Below are 22822 nucleotides of genomic sequence, written 5' to 3'. Positions count from 1 at the left end.
GCTTGCCTAAAGTTGAATACTCTAGCATTGGAGAATGCAGACTTAACTTGCCAAAAGACTATGGTCACTTGTACCGAGTGGTTCCCCTACCTCAATACTGCCGATTCTATCAGGATTATTACACAGAACCAGATCTAGGATTGTGTTCTCTCTCGTTGGTTGAGTAACAGACTGTATCAAAAAATAGTCATTTACAACATCCAAAAAATCTTCCTCACATTTACTTTGACTTGACACAGCTTCCCAATTAATTGAAGGGTAATTGAAGTCCCCCATTACTTTTGTCTCCCCCTCCTGACATGCTAGTTTAATGTTATCAAAGAGCATACTACTGACATTGCTGTCTGAGGCTGGTGGCCTATAGCATACTCCAGCATTCAGGCCTTTCATTTTCCCCCAATATCTTCCATTCCATATGTCTTCACTAACACCAAGGGGCTCCATTCCTGGTATTTTCTGAGTATTAAGATTATCCTTTACATAGAGAGCTACGCCTCCTCCTCTTCTATTGATTCTATCTTTTCTTAGCATCTTGTATCCCTCTACATTGTACTCATCCCCATCCCCTGCACCAAGCCACGTCTCTGTAATCCCAACAACATCAAAGTTACTATTACTCATAACGGTTTCCAGATCGAGAATTTTATTTTTTATGCTTCTAGCATTTAAACAGAGGAATTTCAGGGTACCACGTGTGCCTCTCCTGCCCTCCACCCCCGCCCTCAACTGCCCAGAACCACCTCTATTACAGTGCTGCTTTGACTGATTTACAAGCATCGTTTCCTCTCTACTAATTTTTTGACCAATACTCGTTAAATGGGACATTAAACGACTTCCGTGGGTGTGATTGACGGTGGCGAAGCCTCTCTCACAAAGGAAACCTGGTAAAAACTCTAACAAGCCGTTTCAGTCGAAGTTGTCTGACTTCGCTTCTAAATTGAGTTCTGGTACTAACTGTGAAGATAGCGAGGCTAATACTAGCATACGTAAGGCAGGGAAAAAAGACAGTGAGTCTACTGGTGGGGAAGAGCTGCACGATGGATTAGAAGTGATATTAGCTGCTATCACAAATTGGATTTTTTTTCCAAACTGGATGACATTTTGTCAGCAATAGAGAACGTAAAGATGTTAATGAGCGTGTTGAGCGGGTTAACTGCGCAGAGATCCAGATATCTGCAGCAGAGGATAGCATCACCTCTCTACAAGTTCAGACCCTCGAAAATAAAAACAAAGACCTTGAGGAAAAGGCACTGGATCTGGAGACTAGATCAAGACGATCGAATCTGAGACTCATTATTCTGCCTGAAGGTGTGGAGGGAGAGGACACCTGCACATTCCTGGAAAACTGGTTACCAGAGGCTCTGAACTTGGCACCACTACGAGCTGCTTTGACACTGGAGAGGGCACACCGGGTCGGTCAGAAGAATACATCTAACACCGCTACACCCAGCACTCTTATTATGAAATTCCTAAATTACAGGGATAAAATGTCTGTGATGAGAACTGCCAGGGTGAAGGGACAGATTCTTTACAAGAAATGTCTGGTGAGATTCTACGAGGACCTGGCAACCAGCGTACACAAAAAACAGAAAGAGTTTGATGCAGTGAGACAGCAGCTCCATTCCATGGGAATCCAGTATGGCATGATCCCTCCTGCTCAGCTACTGGTGACACACAGTGGCCAGTCTCGCATCTTTAACAAACCAGGTGAAGCAGAGGACTTTATTAGGGCACTAAAATCAGAAAATGGACCACTGTAACATAATGCAGTCACTGTTTACAGTGTACTGATTTAAATAATCACTGAGCTTGAAGTGTGTAAAATGAACATAGTTTGTTATGTGGTAACTTGGCTCAGAGGCTCACAGCCAGTATTAACCCTTTTTCATGACCTTACCTATAAATGAGATTCATGTCTTTGTAGCGGAGGTGGGGCAGGCCCGGCGTCACGGGGGAGCGTAAGGGGGCGTTGCCCCCTCAAATGGACTACCCCGCCCCCTTGTTAAACACTTGTTAAACAATCTTATAGCTGTGTGCAATGTGCATAATTTTTTGGGTTAAGTCACCGCCCCCTCTCTGCATTTCAGTTGCCCCTGATTCGTTTTCTGCTGGCGGAAAGGTGGTGTAAGGTGGGGTGGGGTGAGGTGGGGTAAGATGAGAAAGCGTTGTGGCACAGTCAGGTTGATCTTTACGGGTGTGTGGAACAGCCACTAGCTGTTAGATAGGTACCATTGTACATAGGGGGGAGGGAAGCAGGTAACCAAGTTTAAAGTTAAGGGGGGTACATTTTAGTGTTCACCATAATGAAGGTAGCTCTTAACATCCAGTTGTGTTTTGTTTCTCTTTCTATGTATTTTTTTTATCTTATTGGGAAGTCAGTTTTTATTACTGAAAAACTGAACCTGATAAATATCTATGCTCCAAACAATGATGACCTAAAGTTTTTTTTATAATATCTTTCTTACAATCTCATCTCTGTCTGGTAGCCACATTATAGCAGGGGACTTTAATTGTAGACTGAACCCAGAACTAGACAGAAGTTAGGGTACCAATAATTCTCACTCTAGAAGTAGACAAACCATCCATTACTTTATGGAGGAACTTTATCTGAGGGACATTTGGAGGGACATGAATCCCAATGGCTTCAAATACTCCTGCTACTCAACTACATATAAATTATACTCTCCCATTGATTATTTTTGTAGTTTCTGCCAATTTGGGATATAAAGTAAAAGATTGCCACTATGATAGTATCCTAATTTCTGATCATGCACCAAACTCATTAATATATGAAGATTTGAGATTAAGGAGAGACCCCTCTAGGTGGCAATTTAAACAAAAATGGCTCCTAGACTCAGAATTCATCTCTTTCATAGACAATCAAATTAATATATTTTTTGAAATGAATACAGATGAAACCTCAGCCTGTACTAGGTGGGAAGCCTCCAAGGCCTATATAAGAGGTCAGATAATTAGTTTTGCAAGTTATAAAACAAAACATACTTATCAGAAAACAAAAAAGTGGAGGCAGAGATTGAGTCACTTGAGGGGGAATATTATCGAACAGGATGTCCAAAGGTATATCAGAAACTCCTTCTGCTAAGAACACAGTATAATGAACTTTCTGCCTCCAAAGCGGCCTCAAATCTTATGCGTCTTAAGCAGACATTTTATGATCAGGGGGAAAAACCTGCAAAATTACTGGCCTGGCGCCTTCGGCAGTTACAAGATGAAAATAACATCATCACAGTTGAAAAAAGCAATGGACAGACTATTGTTGACCCTCAAGGAATTAATGAAACTTTCAAGAGCTTTTTTGAAAAATTATACTGTTCAGATACAACACGGGACAAGAGTAAAACTCCTTCCTAGATGCCCTTCAAATACCTAATATTTCAGAATTAATCAGTACAGATTTAGGTGCAGCTATAACTATGGATGAAATATCTATAGCAATTGATAATATGAAAGTAGGTAAAGCCCCGGGCTCAGATGGGCTGCCAGCGGAAATTTATAAGAAGTTCAAAACTAAATTGCTCCCCCCTCTCTTAGATACGTTCTTAGACTCATTTGAAAGGGGAATCCTACCTCCTTCATTAAGAGGTGCTCTGATTACATTACTGCCCAAACCTGGTAAACCTGATAATAAGTGTGAAAATCTAAGACCAATAAGTCTCCTGAATGTGGATTTAAAGATACTTTGTAAATTTTTGGCTCGAAGGCTGGAAAGAATATTGCCAGAAGTAATTGACAGAGACCACAATGGATTTATATTAGGCCGACAAGGATTCCACAATGTCAGAAGAGTGTCGAATATTCTTCATAATCAGGAGGGAAAGCCAGACACTGCTTTACTGTCATTAGATGCCAAAAAGGTCTTTGAGTGGCCTTATCTTTTTGAAATGCTTTGGTTGTGGGGATAATTTCTGTAGATGGGTTAAACTTTTATATAATGATCCGTATGCAGGAATATTAACAAATGGAATTACATCCAAACCATTTAAAGTCCAACGGGGCTGTCGGCAGGATGTTGTTTATCCCCTTTAGTATTGTAAATCACAGGAAAGAAACAATACTGGAAATTTTTCTCAATTCAAGATAGTAGACTGTTTTGCATATCTGGGTATAAAGATAGTGCCATGTATTATGGACATTGATGGGGTTAATTATACCCCTGTGGTTGACTCAGTTATCTCTTCCATAGACAGATAGTATTCCTTACCCTTATAGAAAGAGTATACTTATAGGAAGAATTAATATTCTTACGTCCAACATACTGTCCAAACTCCTGTATCCCATTGCCACCTCCTACTAACCTATTCTCAAACCTAAGGAAAGTTTTCGTAAGATTTCTGTGGAATAGTAGATGCCCTAGGCTACGTTTGTCACTCATATACCTACCTTATGATAGAGGAGGTCTTAAGTGCCTCAATCCACTTTGGCACTATTGGGCAGCCCAATTGAGGACAATGATGTTTTATTTTTCAGATAAATTCAATTCAATTCAATTCAATTCAATTCAATTCCCCGCTACCTTGGATGAATATTGGAAATTGCTCAGTCACACTGTCTCTTCCTCAGTATTTATACTCAGCAAAGGTCAGAATATTGTAAAAGAATACAAAAAATCCCATAGTTAGAAATATGATTACAGTGTGGTATCAGGTTAAGAAATATTTGGGCAAAACCCTCTCTCTCACACTTCAATCCAATATGGGGTAACCACTTTTTCCCACCAGGCAGAGCAGATGCAGGTTTTATGAAGTAGACTGAAAAAGGTCTAAAGACAATAGGGGACTTCATGGTATCAGATAATGGGACCTTAATGTCATTTGAGGAGTTGGTTGCCAGATATGATATCACACGCAAACATTTCTTCAAATACCTAACTTTATTAGATCATCTCAAAGTCAGTGTTTGTCGATTCCCCATCATCTATTTTGGAAACAGAAATGCAAAACGACTGTTTTTGAAAGGGTATTATCTCAAAATTATATGATCTTTTAGTTGATGGATCCTCTGAGTCTTCTTTACTAAAACTTAATGCCTGGAGAGAGGACTTACAAGAGGATTTCCCTTCCGTGGACTGGGAAGCAGCAAGTGGATATAAGTAATCTGATGAATGTGGCAGATGAGGTATAAATGTAAGTGGTCCTCTGCGGTTGCTTGAACTAACTCCTTTAAATATTTCATTGTTCTGTTCCATGTGAACTGTGTCTTTGAGCTTGATAATGACATACAAATAATGAAAGGAAGACATGAATATAACAATAGGGGAACCCTTGTGAAAAGCAGAGAAACTCATTTGACTTTTATTTATTTTATTTTTTTTTATTTTATTTATTATTATTTTATTAACTTATGCACACTTATGCCTGCATCCTTTTTGTACACCTTAGCTCTGCCTTCAACACTGTAATCCCTGACCTACTACTGGAAAAACTAAAACAGTTTAAAGTGCCTTCCCCTGTCTGCCACTGGATCCAGGACTTCCTAACCAATATAAAACAGTACGTCAAGGTGGGTAACTACATTTCAGACCCCCTCTTCCTCAGCACTGGGGCTCCTCAAGGATGTGTGGTGTCCCCACTGCTCTACTCACTCTACACCAGTGATTGCACTTCTAACAGTGAATCTGTCAAACGTGTTAAGTTTGGTTATGACACTACCCTGATTGGCCTCATCTCAAATGGTGATGAATCCACATATTGGAAGGAAGCAAACCGTCTGGTGTCATGGTGTGAAGCTAACAACCTGGAGCTGAACACACAAAATACCATGGAGATGATTATTGACTTCAGGTAGAAGCCACCCCACACCCCTCTTTGGCAGTATACGGCACCATGGTCAGCAGAGTGAAGTCCCATAAATTCCTTGGCTCCATCATCCAACAGGATCTCAAGTGGGAAGGGAACATGATCACAATAATCAAGAAAGCACAACAGCGTATGAAGCTGTCACAAGAGCTTCTGGTCCAATTCTGTACAGCAATTATTGAATCAGTGATGACATCCTCCATTTCCGTCTGGTTCGGATCTGTATCTTCGCACTCAAAGCGGAAACTACAGTGCATTGTGCAATCTGCAGAGAAGATCATTGGCCATCGGGTGGGGAGAATCATGGCTGATCCCTCACATCCTGGCCACTCTCTCTTCCAGTGGCTACCCTCTAAACGCAAGAGTGAGATCCATAAAGACTAGGACTACACGTCACCTGAGCAGCTTCTTTCCCCAGGCTGTAATCCTCTCAAATAAGGACCCTTCCCATATCTGCCCCCTGTCCAGTTGCACGCTTGCACTTAAATTGTCCATCCCACAGATCCCACAATGGCTCTGTAAAACTGTAAAGTTGTGGCACAAATGTACATATCCAAAGGCATTGCAGTTTCTTTAATGGTATCGTATTTATTGTATTGTTTTGTATTGTTTAGTTCTGTCTGTATTTATGTTTTCAATGTTGACACCTGCACCAAGAGAAATTCCTTGTATATTTGTACTTGGTGAATAAAGCTCTGATTCTTATTCTAAAGCAACAGTGTTTGCCAGTCAAGATTATGGACTTAGCACTGTAAGAGTGGCTTTTAAGAAAGGATCATTTAGGCTCCTGCATGGCTGGGTCACTTAAGGTGATTGTTTTGTGAGCCCAACTGTGAGCTAGCAGTGATCATGTTCTGCCATGAAAGGAGCAGCTAGCAACCACCACCAGTATGAGTAAAACACCTTCACTTTCTGATATGCCAATAAAGCTAGAAAGAAGCAGCTCTGGAGGGAGATGGAAAATGCAACAGACAGCAATGAGAGAGCTTCCCGTTCCAGGGAACATGTGCAATTCCTACTTTATTCACCCATAAAGCAAACACGCCATTGAGCCCTGCTAGAGTAGTCTGCAGTCTAGGGTGGGAGTCAGTCCTGGCAGGACTCCACTTCCCAAAGTTCCTTGTCTGAATGAAATCCTTTTTATCTCTTCTCTGTATTCCATGCCAAAGCTCATTTTGAATACAATTTAACACAACTCCATTAATTCCTACTGATTTCAGCTTGATAATAAATCACTCATGCTGCGTTTTGTTGAAAACTTTTTGAAAGTCCAGGTACATAATATCATAAGCCTGATCTTAGTCAGCACATTTAGCAGTTTCCTTGAAGTCCAGAAGATCTCTTTGATCTCTTTTTGTGAGAACATAGTATCTATTTTTATGATTCTATTTTTTTCTGGGAATAACCATAGGCTATCCCTTATGATGAATTTCATAAATTAAAATAACCAACCTGTAGTTCCCTGGTTCCCCCTTCCTATATGTTAGTATTACACAGCCTTCTAACCAGTCTTCAGTAATTCCAGCAGTTTCAAATAATTGCATGAAGAATTTAGTTGGTTTATAAATAATCAATCCTGGTTTTTGAATTACTTGGGTATGCATCTTCATAGTCTGCTGACTCTAGACAGCAAGACCAACTTGTTTGTGTGTGTCCAAGTAAGCCAATTCCCAGGCTTTACACGGTCCATTTTAGGGCCTCAAATTGTGTCCCTTTAAGAACATTGCAGTTGTTGTAGAGTGTGTGATTTAGCATGTGCTTGTATTTCACAGGATGTGAAACAGTACTATGAAGACTACAGAGAGCTGAAGAGTAAAGAGAAGGAAGAGGCGCAGGCTCTGGCAGAACAGGAGACACAGCAAAGTGAGTCCTCCACCCTCTTCCTTAAAGCACTGTATTATAATCCAAGTAATTATGGAGGAACAGATAACTACCAAAAGGAAGCAAACACCTTCATGAGTAAAAAGTATAGCAACAGCATATGCTTCCACACAGGTGTGTTTTCTGTGTTAATTAAGCAACTAACATCTCATCATGTGTAGGGTTGTGTATGAAAATGCTGGGAAGGCCCAGATGCCCATTATTTTGGCTAGTGTGGCTACAGGAAGAAATCTCCTAACTAACTAGCAATTCTGAATCAGCTGACTGCAAATATCAATTTAGCGTGTGAGCAGGCAGTTTCATCAAGAACAATCCGTCAAGAACTTCACAGAGAGGAATACTATGGTTGGGTTGCAGTACATAAACCCCTCATTACACCCAAAAATCCACATTTGCATTATAGGGAGTATTGAGTAGGCCTGGGGGTGGGAGTTGGAGTGGGAATGGTGCTGGGGCTGGGATTAGGAGTGTGAGAGCGGCTGTGAGTGGGACTGTGACTGGGCGTGGGAGTGGGTGTGGAGGTGACTCCTGTGTGGACTCAGGAAATGGATTCCTCCTTAGGAACTAGTCATAATAGTAATATGATTTACATTTATATAGCACCTTTCAAGGTTCACTGAATGGTTTGCCGTTAAGGGGGGCAGTGTGGAGAAGCTAGCCGACACTTCAAAAAATTCAAACAGAAAAAAATGAAACGGAATGAGAAAGTATTCACCAACAATTAATTACAAAAACAACAAACAAAAGGAACCAGTCAGAGTACACAGCCAAAGCAACTCATTCCCCTGGCACTACAGCCATGTTTAATACGTTTATTTAATAGACCTTAACTGACAGGTGAAGGTAATGAACCAATGGGTGGCTTACATAGCAAAAGGCAATTACAAATAAATCACTCAATTGATTGAGTGATTATATGTGTTTGATGTCAGATGAGCTCAATTACTGACAAGGCTGAGCACTGAAAGACAAGATTCTTTAAAAATTTAAACAATTAACAGACAATAGTTTTGGGGAACAGGAGAAGGGACTCACCTCAGCTACTAATGTGTAGCAGTAATGGGTGATGCATAGAAGCCATTTTGCATGAGGTTGTTCTCCACACATCAGTTGAGGTGAAGAGGGAGGGAATTATTTAGCCAGCTAAACTGGGTGGATTACTAGATAGCTAGATTGAAAGAGCCTAACAGGGACTTTAGCCAAGACACCAGGCTGGGCAGGGTGGTGCAGCCGCGAGCTGGGCAGGTGGTGCAAACTGGCCTGCCATGCTGAGGGAGGATGTTGATGCATTATTGAGTGTAAGGTGCTCTAAAGGGCACTGCTTCCTGAATTCCATGTGGCTAATAATGCTTTGTAGAGGCAGGTGAAGCATAGGACGTAGACTCTACAGATCAGCACTCATAGCATGAGCACCAATATCCCCTTCTCTTTGTATCAGCAACAGGCCTGTTCTGGGGGTACAAGGGGCACTCTGGGTAATTTGCACATGTTCGAAAGAAAGTGGTAAGTAGTACATGTAACAGTGTAATAAAAATAGACCACCATGCAGAAGCAGAATCAGTTTCATCACAACTGAAGGTGTTTGTGCTGGTGTCTGAACACACTCACACTGCTCAGTAGTATTGCCTATCAGGTTTTGCTAGCTGGATGCTGACCATGGGCCTTGAGGTTGTTCCTAGGTGGAAGAAGTACACGTTTCCTGTGTCTGAAGCCACACCTTCTGTCACTGCCCCTCAGAAGAGAAGAGGCCCAAGGTGAAGAAGCCCAAAGTGGAGTTCCCTGTTTACGAGCCTCCCTCAGTGGACAGTGCCTTGGTGCTTTGCTATGATCAGGGGACCTCCATTGAGGAGATCGAAGACCAGATGGATGACTGGCTGGATGACAGGAAGAATCAGAAAAAAAAGGTAGCAGAAAGATATTAATTTTCATTGGTTTCTGGGCTTCTCTTGTCCTCTTGACACTATCTGATGAATCCCTTGTTTTTGATGTCCATGGCTGAAGAGGGTGTTGTGGTATGGGAGAAAACACCTTTATGGTGTTATACTCAAAATAGGCATTGCAGCCTGCAGGTCAGCATTCTGTTGCATTCTGTCTCAAAGACCAGGCTGGGTACACAGCAGTAGGTGGAGTCTGTTGGGAAGTTAAACATGGCGCACTCTGCTACTTGTGCAGGCTAGGATGTGGAAGCATTAGTGAGGCAATCACCGTGCTAGAAGAGGGCTTTGCAGACTGTCATCTTTGTGTTATCTGCTGATGAGTGTTAAAAGCATAAAGTGCATTAGGTCAGTGTTTCTCAACCCTCTCCTGGAGTACCCCATGCCCTGCATGTTTTAGATCTCTCCCTGCTCCAACACAGCTCATTCAAATGATCAACTCGTTATGAACTCCTGAAGCTGCTTAATAACAAACTGATCAGGTAGTCCAGGAGAGGGTTGAGAAACATTGCATTAGGTCAGCACAAGGGAGGGGGAGAATGAAGTTAAACACACTAAATGCAAGGAGAGGAAGTTTTGCTGTTGGTTGTATTCCATTTTAGAGTGGAGGTTTTGAAGGTTGATAATGTTACATTTTAGAATGAAAGTTTTGTGTTGATATTGTTCCGTTTTAGAGTGGTGCAGAATTCTGTTGAGCTCACAATCAAAGTGTCGTGGCCCCAGAGTTTTGTTCCCCCTGACCCTGGCCCACATCCTCACTCGGGCTGTAGACCACTGACTGTGGTTATCTCAGAGTGATCACAGGAACCAAAGAGTAGTCATGTGTGGTTATGTCAGGGTGATCACAGAAACAGGGAGTGGTCATGTGTGGTTATGTGTGGTGTGATATGCTGGTTAATTTCCCTTTATTTAACCTGGCATGTATGTTGAAAAATGAACAAACAAATCAAAGTGCAAGGTTCTGTAACATACATAGTACAAAAGTAAAACTGATTGACTGATGAAAACTGATTTGTCTTGTCTGCTTAACATTTTGTCATGCAAGGAGGTTTGAACAGACTGAAGGGTGTGTAACTGTACCCTGACCAGTCACATGTTTGATATAAATTATTCCTCTTTTGCAGCATGACTGTTTTCTTTAGTCTGTAATATATGCATTGTATCTGCAATATTCACTTTTGTGTTTTTGTTAGCTCGTGTGGTACCTTTACGGGACAGTGTAATATTTTATGGTGCATCCTCAGTTAGAACCCCCCACCCCAGAAGAACATGAGCTGTATATGGACCCAAGCTCCTCTCCTCAGATTTCTGCAACTCTGAGAACTGCAATTAAATGATACTCTTTGGAGTACCAGGAGAGGTTTAGCATCAACTCCACACCAAAAGTACTTTCTAGATGAAACTGGTTAAGAGAAATACACAAAAAAAGTTGCTGAGCGAAAATTCAACTACCTGTGAAAAAAACATTTGGATTTGTAGAGAAAGATGTTAACATTGCATGTCCATTCTTTTATTTCTGACAGATGTGCTATTTTTTTTTCCAACAATATTTTTATTAATATTTTCAAATGACTTCCAACAACAAAGAAACAAATAAGTTCTCATCCAGCAAGAGGGATATCAAAAGGCAAATAGATTATTGTCCAACATTAAAATTAGGCCTTCTCTTACTTGTCAGTCATTTGGAAGCCAGATAATAACAGAATAACAGAATGCAAGAACAAAACAAAACAAAAAAGTAATAAAATAATATATAAAAATAAAATAAAAACTAATAATTAAAATAAATAAAAGTAAATGAGTTTCTCTACTTTCCACAAGGATTCCCTTATTGTTATATTCATGTCTTCCTTTCATTACTTGTACATCATTATCAAGCTCAACGACAGTTCACATAGAACAGAACAATCAAGTATTAAAAGGAATTAATTCAAGCAACCGCAGAGGACCACTTGCATTTATACCTCATCTGCCGCATTCATCAGATTACTTAGATCCACATTCTCCATATATTGTATAAAAGGACCCCAAATGTTTTCAAAGAGCGATTGTTTACCTTTAATAATGTATGTAATCTTTTCCAGAGGTAAAGTTATGGACAATTCTTTAATCCAATTAATGAATTTTGGTTTACTGGTCTTCTTCCAAGAGAGTGAAATAACTCTTTTTGCAAGCAGTAAACAAAGATCCAAGGCATCAATATCTTTACTAGATGTATGATGTTTATTGGGGTGTAAACCTAAAATGAAAAATTCAGGGTCAAGTATTAAGTGTATGCCCAATATACTCTCCAGTGCTTGTTGAATCTCGCTCCAGAACTGTTTAACTTTATCGCATTCCCGAACACAGTGAAAACACCTTTCTCCCGTCCACATCTGATACACTGGTCCGGGATAGCACTATTGTACTTGTTTAGCTTTTCTGGTGTCACATATGTCCTCATCAGCCAGTTATATTGCAGCAATTTGAGCCGAGTATTCATAGTTTTTATTTGTGCTTCAGCACATGCTGCTTCCCAGTCCTCGGAAGGGAGATCCTCTTGTAAGTCCTCTCTCCAGGCATTAAGTTTTAGTAAAGAAGATCCAGGGGATCCGTCAACTAAAACATTATATCATTTTGAGATAATACCCTTTCCAAAACAATCGTTTTGCATTTCTGTTTCCAAAATAGATAATGGGGGGATCGAAAAACACTGACCTTGAGATGATCTAATTAAGTTCTTCACCTGTAAGTATTTGAAAAAATGTTTGCATGGGATATCAATATCTGGCAATCAACTCCTCAAATGACATTAAGGTCCCATTATCTGATACCATGAGGTCCCCTATTGTCTTGCTCTGCATCTGCTCTGCCTGGTGGGAAAAAAATGGTTACCCCATATTGGGCTGAAGCGTGAAAGAGAGAGGGTTTCGCCCAAATATTTCTTAACCTGATAACACATTGTAATCATATTTCTAACTATAGGATTTTTTGTATGTTTTTTCAATATTCTGACTTTTGCTGAGTATAAATACTGAGGGAGAGGTAGTGTGACTGAGCAATTTTCAATATTCATCCAAGGTGGAAGGGATTTATCTGAAAAATAAAACATCATTGTCCTTAGTTGGACTGCCCAATAGTACCAAAGTGGATTGGGGCACTTAAGACCTCCTCTATCATAGAGTAGGTACAGGAGTGACAAATGTAGCCTAGGGCGTCTATTATTCCACAGAAATCTTACAAAAATTTTCCTTCGGTTTGAGAATAGGTTAGTAGGAGGTGGCAAGGGGATGTTCTGAAACAGATACAGGAGTTTGGGCAGTATGTTGGAGTTAAGAATATTAATTCTTCCTATAAGCGATAAGGGTAAGGAATACCATCTGTCTATGGAAGAGATAATTGAGTCTACTATAGGAGTATAATTAGCCCCAACAATGTGCCTAATACATGGCACTATCTTTATACCCAGGTATGTAAAACAGTCTACTATCTTAAATTGAGAAAAATTTTCACTTTTGTTTCTTTCCTCTGGATTAAGTAACATCAAGGAAGATTTGTCTTTGTTTACTTTATACCCTGATATTTTTCCAAATGAATTTAGCAGATCAAGCAAGGCTGGGATAGAATTTTCCAATTTTTCCTGAAAGAGAATAACATCATCAGCAAATAAAGCAATTCTGTGTTCCTGTTGGCCTATATACACACCAGTACTTCTGGCAATATTCTTTCCAGACTTCGAGCCAAAAATTTACAAAGTATCTTTAAATCCACATTCAGGAGACTTATTGGTCTTAGATTTTCACACTTATTATCAGGTTTACCAGGTTTGGGCAGTAATGTAATCAGAGCACCTCTTAATGAAGGAGGTAGGATTCCCCTTTCAAATGAGTCTAAGAACGTATCTAAGAGAGGGGGGAGCAATTTAGTTTTGAACTTCTTATAAATTTCCGCTGGCAGCCCATCTGAGCCCGGGGCTTTACCTACTTTCATATTATCAATTGCTATAGATATTTCATCCATAGTTATAGCTGCACCTAAATCTGTACTGATTAATTCTGAAATATTAGGTATTTGAAGGGCATCTAGGAAGGAGTTTTACTCTTGTCCCGTGTTGTATCTGAACAGTATAATTTTTCAAAAAAGCTCTTGAAAGTTTCATTAATTCCTTGAGGGTCAACAATAGTCTGTGATGATGTTATTTTCATCTTGTAACTGCCGAGTTGAGTAGCAGGAGTATTTGAAGTCATTAGGGTTCATGTCCCTCCAAATGTCCCTCAGATAAAGTTCCTCCATAAAATAATGGATGGTTTGTCTACTTCTAGAATGAGAATTATCGGTACCCGAACTTCTGTCTAGTTCTGGGTTCAGTGTACAATTAAAGTCCCCTGCTATAATGTGGCTACCAGACAGAGATGAGATTGTAAGATATTGTAAAAAAACTTTGGGTCATCATTGTTTGGAGCATAGATATTTATCAAGTTCAGTTTCTCAGTAATAAGTGTGCCCTGTAAAATTATATACCTTCCAGCCTTGTCTTTATAATTACACTTGTCACATGAAATGGTATTGATTTATGAATTAAAGTCAGAACACCTGCCTGAGAGGTAAAGGGTGCTGAGTACATACTGCCCTGCCACCTCCTCCTAATTTTCGCCTCCTGGCCACACAACAGATGGGTTTCCTGAAGGAAGACGACATCCGAATGCATAGATTTTAACCTACTCATTACTTGTTAGACCTTTGTCAGTTTGTGTAGTCCTCTGCAGTTCCAAGAAGAAAATTTAATCGTTAGCCTCCCAAACATACCATATAACCTTGACGGGGCTTCCCAATAAGATTAAAAAAAAATACAGAGAAAGAGAAACAAAACACAACTGGACGTTAAGAACTACATCCATTATAATGAACACTAAACAGTACCCCCCTTAACTTTAAACTTGGTTACCCGCTTCCCTCCTACCTATGTATAATGGTACCTACCTAACAGCTAGTGGCTGTTCCACACACCCATGAGGATCAACCTGACTGCCGAAATACTTTCTTATCTTACCCCAACTCCGCTGCAAAGACAGGAATCTCGTTTATAGGTCATGGCAAAAAAACGTCAATATAGCTGTGAGCCTCTGGGTCAAGTTAGCCCTGTCTATTTCCCCTAACAGAAACAGCCACTTGTGTGTAAGACAGAGGGAGAACACGTAGGCTGCCATAGACAAATACAAAAATGTACAGAATTCTACAGAGGGAATCATGCAAGCATTGTTTTCCAGATGCGAGTGGCCACACACTGAGGAGGAAGCAGGCCGCCTTTGATTTTCTCTATATGTTGCCCTTTGTGGATGACAGGAGGTGGATGGGCCTTTGTCTTGAAACATATATATATATATATATATACAGAAGAGCTATCCATTTTGTAATGGGAAACCTATGTGAGAGGTATATATGAGAAGTATGTATATGTGTGTGTACATTCAATTCAATTGCGTGACTAGTGATCAAAGTTAAATAAAAGTGAGGGTTCATTAAACATATTTTGAAGAAAGAATTTGCGTAATCAGGCAACCTTTTGCATCAACATAAACACTGTGCTTTAATCAATAATCTTAAGAAATACAGATCATCTTTATCACTTTGATATTAAAACTTGATCTCCCTCCCATTCTACCGCTGTGATTTTCCTCCATTATATTGCCGCTCATTTGACATATAGAGGTTGCTTCGCCATTGCATTCATTCCATGATGACACCGACACGAGTGAGAGTTATGTTTTGATCCATCTCCTTTTCCTTGCGTTTAACACTAGAGGGAATATTGCATATATTATACTGAATTACGGACACCAAACAGTCACACCGGTGTGATTTGCCGTTTAGAGTGTATGCTAAAACCGTTGCGATTAAAACACTAGATTGGAAAAATTCTAGCTAATTTTAGCTTTGAGGAAACAGCTATCTAACGTTAAAAATATAGAAAATGCTAACTGAAAACTGTGAGAATCTTAATAACACTAATGAAAACATAACAAACCCTGTAATGTAACACATGCACTACCATAGCATACCATAAAAATATGTTACGTGCGAAAGGGTTAAGCATGTAACAAAATATAAAACATTAATGTTTAAAATATAAAAAGGTAAATAGAAAACACTTTTCAACTATAGTTCTGTCACATTCACTCTCCTCCATGTTTGTTTGTGTTGCCTTCATGCAGATTTCCTGCTTGCATCTGTGCCGTCTGGAAGAACGCAAAGCCGACGAAATAAACGATATAAGTATAATAGGGAACGATAGACGTTTTTCTATCGTCACACGATATATATCGTCATATCGCACAGCCCTAATATATATATATATATATATATATATATATATATATATATATAATATATAATATATATCTCTCACATAGGTTTCCCATTACAAAACGGGTAGCTCTTCCAACTAATGAAGCGGTGATGCCTGTTATTAGGTGTATTAAATTAAATGATCATACTGTATCAGTGAGCTGTAATGAATCTTTTGGTGTCTTTAACATAATTAAGCATTCTTGCCTCATTCTCATTAAAGATAAAAGAATATATTCAGTTAAATGGCACCATTAGTTAGGAACTGAGCAGAAGATACCAGGTATTACACAAGGTATTGTACTTTCTTTATTTGATATCAAATATAATATAAAGGGAGGGTCTGCAACATCACAGTAAGGAATTGTAGTGTTGTACTTTAATTTATGAATCTGTACCTTTGTGTCCATACTGTGTACACAGTATATATACATTCAGACATATTCAGAGGCATTATTCATGATGTAAAAATGTGTAATCAAGGGCAAAATATTAATACTTATAAAGCTGTGGTGTTGTGCCTTATGTACATACATACATTTAGTCATATATGAAATTTGAAATTCTGTCTTCTCTGAGTGCTTGAGTGCTTTTCACTATTGAAGTGTTTAATTAAAGGAAATATATTTACTTCTGAAAATGTGACTTAAGTAAAACTTTATTTTTGTTCCAGGAATGTGTGTCTACTTTCGTATCAAGACACAACAACACTATTTTTGCTACATTTGAGAGGCAATTGCTTTGGAAAATTGCTCAGAAATGTGAAAGTTTAGCAGGAATATTTTAAAAATTAAAAACTTTGATTATGTGGATCTCTTTTAGAGAGCAGAGTGCCAAAACCATAACCACCGCTGTTTTTGAAATTCGCCATTGAATCGTGAGTATGTTACTGCTTTTGTTTTTGGTCTCCTTCCAGAAAACAGTGCCTTGGTAACACGAGTGGATAGTGTAATTTGGAGTCATTGCTCATGGCATCTCTTACTGTGCTTGTCAGACAGGAGTGGCAGCTTGAGGTTTTTTAGCTTGTCAACATGCAGGAGTGAAATATAGATCGTAACATGTTGAATTATTTTTTGACTAGATGTTGCAGTGTACATTTTACAGAGACTGATTATGAGCCAAATTGGGAAGTGTGTTCTTCTGTGTTCAATAAAGCGTCGAATTTTAGAAAACAGGGATGTAAACACAAAGAGAAAGTTAGCTACTTGTTCCTCAACGTTTTTAAGTATTCTCTCCAAGCTGGAGAGAGCAGTGAGGGGAATTTGCAGGTCAGAGGGGCAATTTAGGGTGTTTTCACACTTGGCCCCTTTCAGCCCTCAAAATGAACTCAGAGTGATTAGTCAGAATTTTTGGTGCATATGTGAACACTCCATCAGTCCTCTTAAAGTGGACGAAAAAGTGGACCAACGGAAAGGGGACTCAGTTCTTTTTGCGTTCACATTGTGAGTTCATTTGAAAGAGGACTCAGTTCTCCTTCTGGTCCACTTCAGCTCTGATGGGGCCTCAGTCCTCTTGCTGTTCACACTATAGTTCCTCTAGAGCTGTCATACCTTTACTGCTTTGGATTATGGGTTGCTTTCACTTGGAACAAGATTGGATTATATTTAACCCTTTCGTATGTAACTTAATTTTATGCTATGTAGCGTGCGTGTTACGTAATTAATCAAATTTTATTTTCAATAACGATTTTGGCTTCCAGCGATTATGAAAACAAGATAATCGAAATAAAATGATTATTGTGCCGCAATATTTATTGAAATGTGTGTGTGTGTGTGTGTGTGTGTATATATATATATATATATATATATATATATATATATATATATATATATATATATGTATAATATGTACAGCGCAGAAAACATTTTATCTTAAAATAACTGAATAAGGCCAACCAAATGCTGTGCACATGGTTGCTTTTTTTTCCCTTTCACAGATGGGCTGAAGCTCCGCAACAGTACGTGAGTGCAAAGGATCGAAGGGTTTTGTCCAGTGCCACAGTTTTTTAAAATCTGTTTAAGAGATGTTTAAATGTGACAGTAGATACGCAGGAACACCAACAATACGAGATGGCGAAAAGAACTGAACACGACCTGCACCTTCACATATGTCACTTTGCCACGTTTATACAGTCAGAAAAGGCCGTACCTCCTAACAAAAAGTATGATATTACTCGGAAATATGTCAAGCTTGAGTAGAAGCTTTAGTTACTTATTTCTTTAGACGGGAAGAACTTATGGTCGAGTAAGTGCCCTCCATTTTTCCGAAAAATGTGTTTTTCTCGTACAGACTTTATTCATGGTATAACGAACTTTATTCACTGAGTGCACTACGTTTTACGGAAAAGGAGAGGATTTGGTATGGTAACTGTCATGTACATAACCTGTTGAACATGATTTGGATTTGATTTGATTTCATTATTACCAGTGCAATTTGTTGTCTCAAAACACGACATATTTGTGTTTGTTTTTGATAGGGTGCAAGGGAGAGGTAACAGATAAAGTTATTATCTTTGACATGGGTTCGTTTTGAGTATGAAAGTGCACAGGTTGGGTTGGGTTCAGGTTTCAGTTTCCGGATCATACAGACCTTTAAGCTGGGCTTGCTGGGCGTTTGTATCTCCAGATGCACCCAGCAGAGCAAGGTGAGATGTGCATAGTGTCTGAGGGGCAGGGTTTATAGCCATATGCAAATTACAGAGGGTGGGCCTCCCTTTGGAGAAAAAGGAGTGGGAAGAGGCAATGTGTGTGAGTGAGTGAGAGTGTGTGCATGTGTGTCAGAGAGTGATTGTGTGTTAGTAAGTGAGAGCTAGTGAGAGTGCATGTATACGTGTGTGTATGAGTCAGGAGAAAAGGGGGTGGCTGGTTGTTGAGGGGGAGAATATGAAGGCGAGCATGCTGGAGAGGAAAGCCATTCATCAGGGCAGGAAGGAGGGCCCAGGGGAGGCAGCAGATGGCAGTGCAGCAAGGTGTAGGGAGAGTGACAGAGCAGATTAGCGTCACACAGGGGCTTCTGTGCAGGACATTCATCCATGAGGGCTTTCTCTGCAGGGGTCCAGCGTGGGGATAGGCTTTAGCACAGTGATCTTTTCTAATCATCTGCCTGCTGCAGATGGCCCCTTGTAAAAAAAATTCTTCATATGTGCACACACAGTCTCCCACTGTCTCACACACACTTAGTTCAATGCAAATTCACTTGACTTCAAATAAATTGAACTGACCAATAGCAAATAAGATTGTTTTTCCAAAGCATAAAAAATGTTACAAATATGAGTAGCAAATGCATTGACCATAATTTTATACTGCATTACACACCTGCACTCTTCATACACACATTCTTACACACACTCACTCTCAGACACACACACACTCTTTCTCTCACATACATACTCACTCTCACACACAGACACACTCTGTCTCTCTCACACACACTCACCCTCTCTCTCTCACACACACACACACACACACACACTCTCTCTCTCTTTCTCTCTCTCTCTCTCTCTCTCTCTCACCAGTAGGGGTGATGTCAAATGATAGAATTGAGTATTGCAAATTGGTAGCAATGGGGAAAAGCACTGGCCTTTTAGCCTTTCAGTTGGCTATAGTTGGTTTCTTATGTGACAGGCAGGAGGAGAGGAAGAGGGAAACAGTACTGTAGGTGCAGGTGCAGAATAATTCCTGGGAAGTGATGATCTTGTTGGTAAAGGCAGTGGTGATATTCAGTGATCTGCTGACTGCACCTTGCTTCATTCGCTCTCTGTACTGTGATTCGTGCTGTAGGTCTGGCCTTCATAAGCCCTAGCTCTTTCCACAGCTTCTAATGATCTGTATGTCCTTGGGTTGTTCAGCAAGGCCATACATTCTGTTTCTCACTGGGTGTCTAAGGCCTGGATAGTGCAACCTTTTAGGGGGTCCACTGGCTGACCTAGTTCTTTGTGTTGATTTTTCTTCAGGCACCTCAGTGGACAGAAGAGGACCTCAGTCAGCTGACTCGCTGCATGGCCAAATTCCCAGGAGGCACACCGGGTCGATGGGAGAAGATCGCTCACGAGCTCTGCCGGTCTGTGACTGATGTGAGTCAGCTGGGGATACAGGGGGGTGTGGTGAAATTCCTGGATGTGTTTGAAAGGGGAAGGTGGAGGGATGTTGGGGCAGGGATACCTTACATTACATTACGTTACATCACATCATTTAGCCGATGGTCTTACCCAGAGTGACTTCTAAATAAGTGCATTGCTATGCATAAGAGTAGTTATTGAGACAAGAGGTCAGTAAGATACTGAGTTAAGTGCTAAACTAGTGTAGAGTGGGTTTTTTTTGAAAATAGGGATAGATAGATAGATAGAGATGGATAGAGAGGAAGGTGGGCTAGAGATACAGCTTGAAAAGATGAGTTTTCAGCTTTCTCTTGAAGCCACCCAGGGGGTCTGTTCTACGAATCTCAGCAGGAAGCTGTTTCCACCAGCGTGGAGCCAGTACTGAGAAGAGGTGGGTTTGAGAGATGCTGCCCTTGTATTTTGGGACACAGAGGTGACCCGAGGTAGCAGAGCACATCACTCTTGCTGGCTTGTAGGCCTTGATCATGTCTTGTATGTATTGGGGGGCTGCTCCATTAAGTCCCTTTAAGGTTAGTAGCAAGGTCTTAAACTTGATGCTTGCTGCAACCGGTAGCCAGTGGAGGGACTCAAAGAGAGGTGTCACATAGGCCTGCTTGGGGAGATTGAACGTCAGTCGGGCTGCTGTGTTCTGGATAAGCTGCAGCAGTTGGATGACATAAGCCAGGAGGCTGGCAAGCACCGAGCTGCAGTAGTCCAGACATAACAGGATGAGAGAGTGGATCACAACTTGAGCTGTGTATTTGGAGAGGTAATGTCAGATCTTCCTAATGTTGAATAACCAGATCCTGGTTGTGGCTGCAATATGCTCTTTGGTTGCTATTACCTTTACGTTGTCAACGCAAATTGAGAGGTGCCGTGGAGGGGGCATGTGTGCTGGGACATAGACTATCTCAGTCTTGTCAATCTTCAGTTTGAGCTATTGCTTGTTCATCCAGCCCTCGTATGGCTGCCTGCCTATACGCCGGCCGCCTTCGGAGCAAATGCCACTCTGCAGGAGAGAGGCTCTGCAGGCATTGTGACAACTGCAAAAACTGAGTGTTTCGCAGCAACATTCTAGACTCTAGAATCTACAGAGTGAAAGTGTAACCATGGAGATGATAATTGCATTCCTCAAGGGCCAATAATAATGCAACTGGCACACACGTCACATTATTTGAAATCTCAAGTTCTGTGGTGCAGCGTCAATGAATCCCAGCCTGGTTTACACGATACATATGCAGACTTTGAGGTCGGGCCAGATGATGTATCGTGGTACACTAGGGCAACAGGACCTTGTAAGGTTGAGAGAAACTAGCTTGTTCACTCACCCACGGCTCACAGGGCCTATTGCTTCTGCTGCTGGTTGTTTGGTGACAAGCAGAACAGTGACATTTGGTCTGATCCAACAAAGGGGTTTGGCAGTTTTCGCAAGGGGAGGGAGAGGATCGAAAAAAACGAAAAAACTGCGTCTCACCTCAGCAATGTGAAAACATGGATGTTGACCAAATACAGGCTGACACAAGATCAGACCGTAATGTCAGGTCTCGTTAGGGCAGAGAGAGAAAAAATTGAGAAGAACAGACAGGTGGTTAGAAGGCTGATCGACTGCTGTCTGTTTTTGGGACAACAGGGGCTTCCTTTTAAGGGCCATAGGGAGTACCGTGGTCTGGGGGCACCAAACATTAACAAAGGCAATTTCCTTGAATTGCTAAAACTAATAGCTAAATATGACTGAGTTATGGCTAGTCATATCAGCCGCACCGACGGTCCAAAATATATATCACATCAGTCACAAAATGAAATTGTCGCTTCTCTTGCCAGTGAAACACTCCAGACCATTAAAAACGAGATAAAAAGTGCCAGGTTTTATTCCGTTATAGTGGACTCAACAATTGACATTTCACGTGTAGACCAGTTCTCGTTGTCGGTACGATATGTCAGAAAAACTGGTGACAGCGCTGAAAGATTGATCAAATTCGAGGAGTTGCCCAGTGCTGATGCGCAAACATTCCATGACATTCTCCCGAATTCCCTCGAAGAACTGGGGCTCAATTTGACATTCCTGAGAGGCTAGGCATACGATGGGGCAGCGGTGATGTCAGGGCACCTGTCAGGACTGCAGCAGCGCATAAAAGAGTCGTGCACAGATAAAGTTCTGTATGTGAATTGTTGCGCTCATAATTTAAATCTAATTCTCCTGGATGCTGCTTCCTCTTGTCTGTCTGCAAAGCATTTTTTCTGAGTTTTAGAGTCCCTGTATTGTTTTTTAACTTCAAGCCTAAATCAATTTAGATTACTGCAAGAGGAGCAAAACCAACTGGAGGCAGCAGTCACTCTCAAACGCCTCTCTGATACATGATGGGTATCAAGGAAGGATGCGACACAAGCCGTACTCCTGAGTATGCCTGCAATAATTTCAGCCTTGCGCAAAATTTCAGAGTGTCACAATAGTGCCCCAAAAGTTGCAGCTGACGCTGGTGGCTTACTCGCCACACTGGAAACTTTCAAGTTTGCTTTCATGCTCATATTCTGGAACACCGTTCTTCATAAAACCTATGCACTGTCCAACTATCTACAAAAAGAATCAATTGATCTGACCACAGCCATTAGTCTTGTGGACAGTTGTGACCAATACCAAGTTTGCGCTCAGATGAAGAGTTCCACAATATGGAAAGGCTGGCATATGAATTGGCAAAAAGGGCTGGGACAAAAAACGGAATATGCGGTAGTACGTGAGAGAAAAAGAAAGAGGGCCTTTGATGTGGCACCTG

The 22822-nt window shown here is 40.6% G+C and overlaps 1 protein-coding gene across 1 annotated transcript in view; it reads left to right on the top strand.

Moving 5' to 3' along the window:
- dnajc1 (DnaJ (Hsp40) homolog, subfamily C, member 1) overlaps positions 1-22822 on the top strand; it is a 68034-nt gene that overhangs the window by 37662 nt on the left and 7550 nt on the right. Inside the window, exons 7-9 of the mRNA XM_036518605.1 lie at positions 7589-7679; positions 9435-9601; positions 19908-20027. Of these exons, the coding sequence (XP_036374498.1) occupies positions 7589-7679; positions 9435-9601; positions 19908-20027 (378 nt within the window). The remainder of the gene's footprint in view (positions 1-7588; positions 7680-9434; positions 9602-19907; positions 20028-22822) is intronic.

This window comes from Megalops cyprinoides, chromosome 24 (genome assembly GCF_013368585.1).
Source record: "Megalops cyprinoides isolate fMegCyp1 chromosome 24, fMegCyp1.pri, whole genome shotgun sequence".
Classification (NCBI taxonomy): Eukaryota; Metazoa; Chordata; class Actinopteri; order Elopiformes; family Megalopidae; genus Megalops; species Megalops cyprinoides.
This window is presented reverse-complemented; position numbering and strand designations above follow the sequence as displayed.